This window comes from Camellia sinensis, chromosome 2 (assembly GCF_055761805.1).
Source record: "Camellia sinensis isolate YWXY chromosome 2, ASM5576180v1, whole genome shotgun sequence".
Classification (NCBI taxonomy): Eukaryota; Viridiplantae; Streptophyta; class Magnoliopsida; order Ericales; family Theaceae; genus Camellia; species Camellia sinensis.
This window is the reverse complement of record NC_138962.1, coordinates 183,005,694-183,014,611: the sequence shown is the minus strand read 5'-3', so window position 1 is coordinate 183,014,611 and position 8,918 is coordinate 183,005,694. Positions and strand designations below refer to the sequence as shown.

The following is an 8,918-nucleotide window of genomic DNA, read 5'->3' as shown; positions in this document are numbered from 1 at the left end:
TATGTTTTTTTCCCTTAATTAGCTTAATAATAATATATTCAGTGTGCCACCCTATTTGTTAATTTTTGGTCAAGAGAAACATTCACTTGTTTTTAAACAAAATAAGTGATATGTCACAATAAAAAATAAATAGATAAGGTTCACGATTTGCAATAATGCTCCTAAACCTTAAGTAACCCTTGATGATTTTTTTTTCCTTGATTAGCTTAATAATAATATATTTGTGCTATCATATTTGTTGATTTGTGGTTACGAGAAACATTCCCTTGTTCTTACGAGAAACCTGTCTAGGTTTTCCTGGATATTTAATTGCTGGTTCATAGGCAAATTGGTCACAAAATTCACCTAATTCTTTTCTTCCTGTTAAATTCTGTTGTTTCATCTGGTAGTGAAGTTTGAGGTCATTACATAAGGAAAGACCTTCATCTGTAATTATGGAGCACAATTGTCCATAAGTATACTGTTCGTAAGGAATAGACATCCGGTTGATGATCTGTAATGATGCTCCTAAATCTTAAGTAACTCCTAATGATTTTTTTTCTTCTTCTTCATAATTAGCTTAATAATAATATATTCATTGTGCCACCCTATTTGCTGATTTATGGTCACAGGAAATATTCACTTGTTCTTAAACAAAGTAGGTGATATGTAAGGTTGATGATTTGTACTGATGCTCCTAAACCTTAAGTAACTCCTTATGTTTTTTTCCCTTAATTAGCTTAATAATAATATATTCAGTGTGCCACCCTATTTGTTAATTTTTGGTCAAGAGAAACATTCACTTGTTTTTAAACAAAATAAGTGATATGTCACAATAAAAAATAAATAGATAAGGTTCACGATTTGCAATAATGCTCCTAAACCTTAAGTAACCCTTGATGATTTTTTTTCCTTGATTAGCTTAATAATAATATATTTGTGCTATCATATTTGCTGATTTGTGGTTACGAGAAACATTCACTTGTTCTTAAACAACGTAGGCGAGATGACACAATAAAAAATAAATAGATAAGGTTGATGATTTGTAATGATGCTCCTAAAATCTAAGTAACCCTAGGGGTGTAAATTAGGCCCGACCCAGCCCAGCCCATGTCGGGCCACGTTGGTTCTTGCTAAAATTCGGCCCAAGCCCAGGGGGTATTTGGGCCTCAAGTAGGACAAACATTAGGCCGGACGAGCTGGCATGGACTTGGGCTTGGGCAGAGCCTGAGTGGGCCTGAACATTTTTAAATTTTTTTTTTCTATTTTTCCTACCAAAATATTATTTTTTTTCAACTAAAATGACACTGGGCCTTGGGCGGGCTGGGTAGGCCGAGCTTTGAGTGGGCCTTGAGTGGGTTGATGGGTTGAGCCATGGGGGGGGCTAGGTAGGTCGGGTCCATAGGCTTCAAAATGATGGCCTAGGCCCAGAGTCCTGGACTGGGCTCAGGCCTAACCGGGTCGAGCCTGCGCTGGGCCGTGGGCAGGTTTTGGGCCGCCCACAGGCCGCAGGCCATTTTTACACCCCTAAGTAATCCCTAATGATTTTTTTTTTGGGTCTTAATCAGCTTAATAATAATTAATATATTCGGCGTGCCACCATATTTGCTGATTTTTATGTTGTGAGAAATATTCACTTGTTCTTAAACAATATAGGTGATATGTCACAATAAAAATAAATAGATAAGATTGATAATTTGTAATGATACTTTTAAACTTTAAATAATTCCTGATGATTTTTTTCTTAATTAGTTTAATAATAATATATTTAGTGTGCCACCATATTTGTTGATTTATGGTCAAGAGAAACATTCACTTGTTCTTAAACAAAATAGGTTATATATCAAAATAAAAAATAAACAGCTAAGATTGATGATTTGTAATAATGCTCTTAAACTTTAAGTAGCCCCAGATGATTTTTTTCTTCTTAATTAGCTTAATAATAATATATTTAGTGTGCTATCGTATTTGTTGATTTATGGTCACAAGAAACATTAATTTGTTCTTAAACAACGCAGGTGATATGATACAATAAAAAATAAATAGATAAGGTTGATGATTTGTAATGATGCTCCTAAATCTTAAGCGACTCCTAATGATTTTTTTTTTCTTGATTAGCTTAATAATAATATATTCATTGTGCCACCCTATTTGCTGATTTATGGTCACAAGAAACATTCACTTGTTCATAAACAACGTAGGTGATATGACACAATAAAAAATAAATAGATAAGGTTGATGATTTGTAATGATGCTCCTAAATCTTAAAGCCACTCCTAATGATTTTTTTTTTCTTGATTAGCTTAATAATAATATATTCATTGTGCCACCCTATTTGCTGATTTATGGTCACAAGAAACATTCACTTGTTCATAAACAACGTAGGTGATATGACACAATAAAGAATAAACAGATAAGGTTGATGATTTGTAATGACGCTCCTAAACCTTAAGTAACCACTGATGATTTATTTAATTTTCTTAATTAGCTTAATAATAATATATTCAGTGTGCTATCATATTTGTTGAATTATGGTCACGAGAAACATTCACTTGTTCTTAAATAACGTAGTTGATATGACACAATAAAAACTAAAAAGATAAGGTTGATGATTTGTAATGATGCTCCTAAATTTTAAGTGACTCCTAATGATTTTTTTTCTTGATTAGCTTAATAATAATAATATATTCAGTGTGCCACCCTATTTGCTGATTTATGGTCACAAGAAACATTCACTCGTTCTTAAACAACGTCGGTGATATGACACAATAAAAAATAAACAGATAAGGTTGATGATTTGTAATGACGCTCCAAAATCTTAAGTGACTCATAATGATTTTTTTTTCTTAATTAGCTTAATAATAATATGTTCAGTGTGTCACCCTATTTGTTGATTTATGGTCACAAGAAATATTCACTTGTTCTTTAACAAAGTAGGTTATATGTTGCAATAAAAAATAAATAGAAAGGTTGATGATTTGTAATGATGCTCCTAAACCTTAAATAACCCCTGATGATTTTTTTTTCTTAATTAAAATAATATATTCAGTGTGCCACCCTATTTGTTGATTTATGGTCAAGAGAAGCATTTACTAGTTCTTAAACAAAATTGGTGATATGTCACAATAAAAAAATAGACACGGTTGTTGATTTTTAATAATGTTCCTAAACCTTAAGTAACCCCTGATGGTTTTTTTTTCTTAATTAGCTTAATAATAATATATTCATTGTGCTATCATATTTGTTGATTTATAGTCACGAGAAACATTCACTTGTTCTTAAACAACGTAGGTGATATGACACAATAAAAAATAAATAGATAAGGTTGATGATTTGTAATGACGCTTCTAAATCTTAAGTGACTCCTAATGATTTTTTTTTCTTGATTAGCTTAATAATAATATATTTAGTGTGCCACCCTATTTGCTAGTTTATGGTCACAAGAAACATTCACTTGTTCTTAAACAAAGTAGGTTATATGCCGCAATAAAAAATAAATAGATAAGATTGATGATTTGTAATGATGCTCCTAAACCTTAAGTAACCCCTGATGATTTTTTTTTTCTCTTTATTTGGTTAGTAATAATATATTCAGTGTGCCACCCCATCTGGTGATTTATGGTCAAGAGAAACATTTACTTGTTCTTAAACAAAATAAGTGATATGTCACATTAAAAAATAAATAGATTTCTAATAATGCTCCTAAACTTTAAGTAACCCGTGATGATTTTTTTTCTCAACTAGATTAGTAATAATATATTCAGTGTGCTATCATATTTGCTAATTTATGGTCATGAGAAACATTCATTTGTTCTTAAATAACGAAGGTGATATGACATAATAAAAAATAAATAGATAAGGTTGATGATTTGTAATGATGCTTCTAAACCTTAAGTAGCCCCTAATGATTTTTTTCCTTAATTAGCATAATAATAGTTAATATATTTAGTGTGCCACCCTATTTACTAATTTATGGTTATGAGAAACATTCACTTGTTCTTAAACAAAATAGGTGATATGACACAATACAAAATAAATGTATAAGATTGATGATTTGTAATGATACTTCTAAACCTTAAATAATTCCTGATGATTTTTGAGAAGGTAATTTGTGTACAAGGCCGAGCTAGGTGAGGTTATCTTCTTAGGTCGGGCCGCATATTGGGCCGAGTTACGAATAACTCAGTTCAGTGTTGGTTGTTGTTAGGGCGGTCAAAAGGTATGGACCTAGCAACCCGCGTGTAGCTCGCAGCATAAATTGAAGTAGAATGATGGCCGAGTTAGGAGTACCCAAGCTAGATAACGCATAACGGTTGAGGTTGCACAGATCGGTCAAAGGAATAGTAGCATAAGGTAGCTCAGTTGGATACCACCAGCCTAGCAGAGTATTAGGCCATTCCACTTGGCTTGTAGTAAGAGGGTGTTTTAAGGATAAGCATTGGGGGTGTTTGTTTCAGCTTTTCAGAGCCAACTTATGGCTTTTAGCTGTGAAAAAGTTATTTTGGACTGTTTGGTTAAACTTATTTCAAACAGCTTCTGATTCTAATAGCTTATTTTAACTCAAAAAAGCTGATTCTGAGAAGCTGCTCACCCCTTGCTTCTGATTATCAGCTTCTGCTGTGGACATGTTAATTTATGGTTATACTCTTAAATTTTTTTATTTTTTATTTTTTTAAAATAGAAAAAGACTCAAATGGACTATAGATTATTATTATTATTTTTTATGAGAAATGTAGACAAACAAAAAATAAAAATTAATTGAAAAAGCTATTTCACAGCTTATTTAACAAACACTACTCAACAACTTAAATCTATAATCCAACAGCTACACCAAACAGATTAACAACTTCTGATTAAAGTCATAATCTATAATCTGTTAAGCTATAATCTATAAGCTGTTTTAACAGTTATACCAAACGGGGCCATTATCCTTAGGTATGTGATTCCTAGAAGGACTCTGCTAAGGAGAGATATAATCCTACTAGGATTGTGTCAAGCAGAATCTATAAAAACCCATAATAGGACCTATGAACAAGTATTGAAATTCTTACTCTCAAATACACAAAGCTTATTGGCTATTGTCTAATAGCTGACTTAGGCATTGAAGGGGTTTCTGGCACACAGCCGCTAGCCAGCTCATGTTTGTGTTTTCAGGTAGCAAAGTGATGATGTTTGGAAGAGTGCAAACTTGATCAACAGGATTATACAAGAAAATTATTCTGTACTCGTACAATTGGCGCCATCTGTGGAAACTACCACAGAGAACGAACCTTTTGATTAACTTTCTTTCAATTGATTTCAATGGTGCACAACGAAGACTTACCACATTCTGCTATTGATAGGCAAACCCCGGAAGAGGACAGGAGGCGCGAGGATTTGCATTTTGTTTCATCCATGGAAAAATTTGATCCCCAACGATGGAACCCAAGGAGAGACATGCGAGAAAGATGGGGCTCAAGTCCTTATCGCTCCCAAAGCCTTGATAGACAAAGACGGAGGATGAATCCTCAAGTTTTAGAAGTTTGGGTAAAGGAGCAAGACGAGTTGATAAAAAGAATGGCGGCTGACATGGAGACAATGAAACCCTAGATAAAGGGCAAAGGGGTGGTAGGAGAAGAGATTCGTGAAGGCAGAACGTGTTCTCACCACTCAAGAGATCGTGACAGGCAAGTCACACCATTCCAATTTGAAAGAAAAAGCCTCAGGATAGGCGACACATAATCAAGGACTTCCCGGACTCGTTACTCTAGGTTTGAGAGAACGATGACTAAAAGATCTTAAGCGGAGGAAAATAGTTATAGACCCTCACATACGCACCAAACAACTTCTCAGCACATTGAATTGCCTAGGTTGGTGGACCTGTGGACAGTGCTAGAAGAGAGGGCTCGAAGGAGAGAAGACGCCCAGGCACGCGATCCCTAAAGAGTCTCTGCTCTACAGCAGTTAGCTCATAGGACACAAGAAAGTGTCGAGGTTGGAATGTCAGTGCTACGTCTTGTTTACGAACTAGCAGATAAAGCATTAGCAAGGTTGCAAAGCTCGTCGTTCGTTCTGGCAATAAAGAACGCACTATTAACCCTTGGATTTCCACCAGCTTAAGTTCACAACTTATGAGGGGCAACCAGACCCCTACATGCACCTGAGCCACTTTCACCAGGTGATGGCCATATATTGATGGAACGAGGCTCTAATGTTTATCCTGTTTCCCTCAAGTTTAGGGAACCTGGGCTTGACTTAGTTTGAGAGGTTGCTAGAAGGTAGCATAGCTTCATGGGCGTAACTAGCAGAGGTGTTTGTTACCAGGTTTAAGACAAACACCAAGACACCGGTGGAGATAGACCAGCTACTCTCCATCGACATAGGCGAGAAGAAAACACTAAAGTCTTACAACAACCAGTATTGAGAGACTTTTAATCAGATCGGAGATTGCCCCATAAACCTAGCTATCGCACAGTATAAACGGGCTTTGCCGGTGGACACTAAATTAAGGGATTTAATGACAATGACGCCACCCCTCATAATGGAAGCCCTGATGGTGAGAGTGCATCAGCATATCAGAGTAGACGAAGATGGCGCTTGGGCTAAGGAAAAGTCCGGCACAACAGCGATGTCGAACAGAAAACTTGCGGCAACAGTTAACACGGTTGGCCGGGAGGAACAACCGATCAAAAATAGTCGAAGCAAATGACCAAATGGCGAGGACTCCTAGACAAGGAGGTTGAGAGTCCGCATCGCTATCACCACGGTGTTCAATAAGCCTATTTATCGGATTCTTTGCGAGATACGCGATGAACCCTTCGTTCGGTGGCCAGCCAAGTTGGAAGAAACGTAGACGGGCTACAACAAGAGATACCAGTGCACCCTTCATTGCTGCAGCATCTGGAGGAGTTAGTGGCCGCATGCCATGTGGATCGGTATATTAAAGGGGGAGCTCGGCCAACTCCCCAAGACCGCAATGGGCCAGATGGGATGCCAGTTGACGGTCTGCCTCAAGGCGTAATTAATGTGATACATGGGATCATCGAGCCTGAACGAGTATGCGAGTTGAGAGAGATGATAAAAAAAGGCAGAGCACATGAGAGTGTACAACCTACTGTGAAAAGAGGGAAGTTCGAGGAAAAAAACGTCATCACCTTCTCCGACAGGGACTTAACAAGGTTGCAAAGCCCTCACAATGATGCACTAGTGGTTACTCTGCGTGTCAAGAATTTCGATATCAAGCGGATCTTGATAGATCAAGGGAGCTCGTGTGAGATAATGTACTATGAGACTTTTAAGCAACTCAAATTGGAGGACAAGGATTTGGCACTCGCGACATCTCCCTTGGTCGGTTTCAACTCAATGCCAGAATGGCTGGTTGGTAAGATAATTTTGCCGATCAAAGCTGGGACAATGACAAAGTAAGTGGAATTTTGGGTATTAAAAGTTCTTTCCACTTACAACATTATTTTGGAAAAAGCATGGTTGCATGCCAAGCAAGCGGTAGCATTAACCTACCATCAGGTAATGCGATTCCCTAACAAAGCTGGAATGATTGAAGAAATCTTGGGAGACCAAATCATGTCCAAGAAATGCTTCGTGACCATGAACGGCAGTCGAGCTGCTAAAAGGGTCGTATAAATGGTAGAGGAGCCAGAAAGCAATGGGTTGTTTATAGACGTTGGCAAGGCAGTCGAACAGAAAGTAGTGGAAGATTTGGTGGAGGTAAAGATAGATGAGAAAAACCCGGAGAAGTTTTTTTTGCTTGGCTCATCTCTTTCCAGCATTGAGAGAATAGAGATCATAGAGTTCTTGATCTCTAACATCGAAGTGTTTGCTTGAATGCCATATGACATGCCTGGCATTGATCCAAACTTCATCTGCCATTAACTCAATGTCCACCCAACCGCTAGACCAATCATACAGCGAATCCACTGATCGGGACTTCACTACACCGAGATAGTGGTTGAGGAAGTGGGAAACCTGGTGGAGGCAGGGGCAATCAGAGAGGTTCATTATCCCAAGTGGATCTCCAACACCGTGGCAGTGCCAAAGAAGAACGACAAGTGGTGCGTTTGCGTAGATCACAAGACAATTAACAAAGGATGCCCAAAAGATAATTTTCCTCTACCATGGATAAACCAACTGGCAGCCTTAACTGCAGGTCACAACCGACTTAGCTTTCTTGATGCATATTGTGGTTACCATCAGATCATTATGCATGAACCAGACTAGGAGGTCATATTGTTTACAACACCCAGGGGATTATATTGCGACAAGGTCATGCCTTTTGGCCTAAAAAATGGTGGGGCAACGTTCTAGCAAATGATCACCAAAATGTTCGAGCCATTGTTAGGCAGAACAATGGAAGCTTACATAGATGACATGGTGGTCAAGAGCAAGAATGAAGGAGACCATATCAAAGACTTAGATGAGATGTTTCAAATTTTGAAGACCCATAAACTGCGACTAAATGCATCCAAGTGCGCGTTTGGTGTTGTCACGTCCCAAACCCGCCCTTATAGGTTTAGTGTTGTAACCGGCCAGTAATCTGAGACTACCAAAGGCTTTCTTGTACAATAAAAAATAATCGGGGCTAACGGAAGCAATATTCAAAAACACCAATAGTCCAATGAGCTGTGCATCTATATGAACAAATATTTACATGCAAAAACGTTAATTTACCCACATTCAGTACATAACTTATAACTTAACATCTTATACATAACATATGCACATAAATGTTCATGCATGTGAGCTAATCTTCCATATTCATCATCTATGAGCTCTCTCTTACATTAACTCCATAATTTCCTTAAATCCAAAGATATGATGAGCCTAATTCATAAATAAACACTTACCTAGAGCTTGATTTCAGATTATAGGATGGTCTATTCCTAGCTCTCTTCTTCTTCCTCTTCAAAATCTTAGGCTCTTTCTCTCTAGATGAGTTCTCTCCC

General features: G+C 37.3%; 1 protein-coding gene across 1 annotated transcript; it reads left to right on the top strand.

The window, feature by feature from the left end:
• The first annotated feature begins 6,481 nt into the window (after positions 1–6,481).
• LOC145819294 (uncharacterized) lies at positions 6,482–7,383 on the top strand. Its single transcript, XM_082913267.1, has 2 exons — positions 6,482–6,622; positions 6,856–7,383. Exons 1-2 carry the CDS (start codon positions 6,482–6,484, stop codon positions 7,381–7,383), a joined length of 669 nt encoding a protein of 222 aa, XP_082769393.1.
• The last annotated feature ends 1,535 nt before the right edge of the window (positions 7,384–8,918 follow it).

Bases quoted from the DNA above. Each gene is read 5' to 3' on its own strand.
- LOC145819294 (XM_082913267.1), top strand. From the start codon at position 6,482: ATGACGCCACCCCTCATAATGGAAGCCCTGATGGTGAGAGTGCATCAG. The intron at 6,623-6,855 runs GTTGGCCGGGAG...TCATTGCTGCAG, and splicing joins TTGCGGCAACAGTTAACACG to CATCTGGAGGAGTTAGTGGC.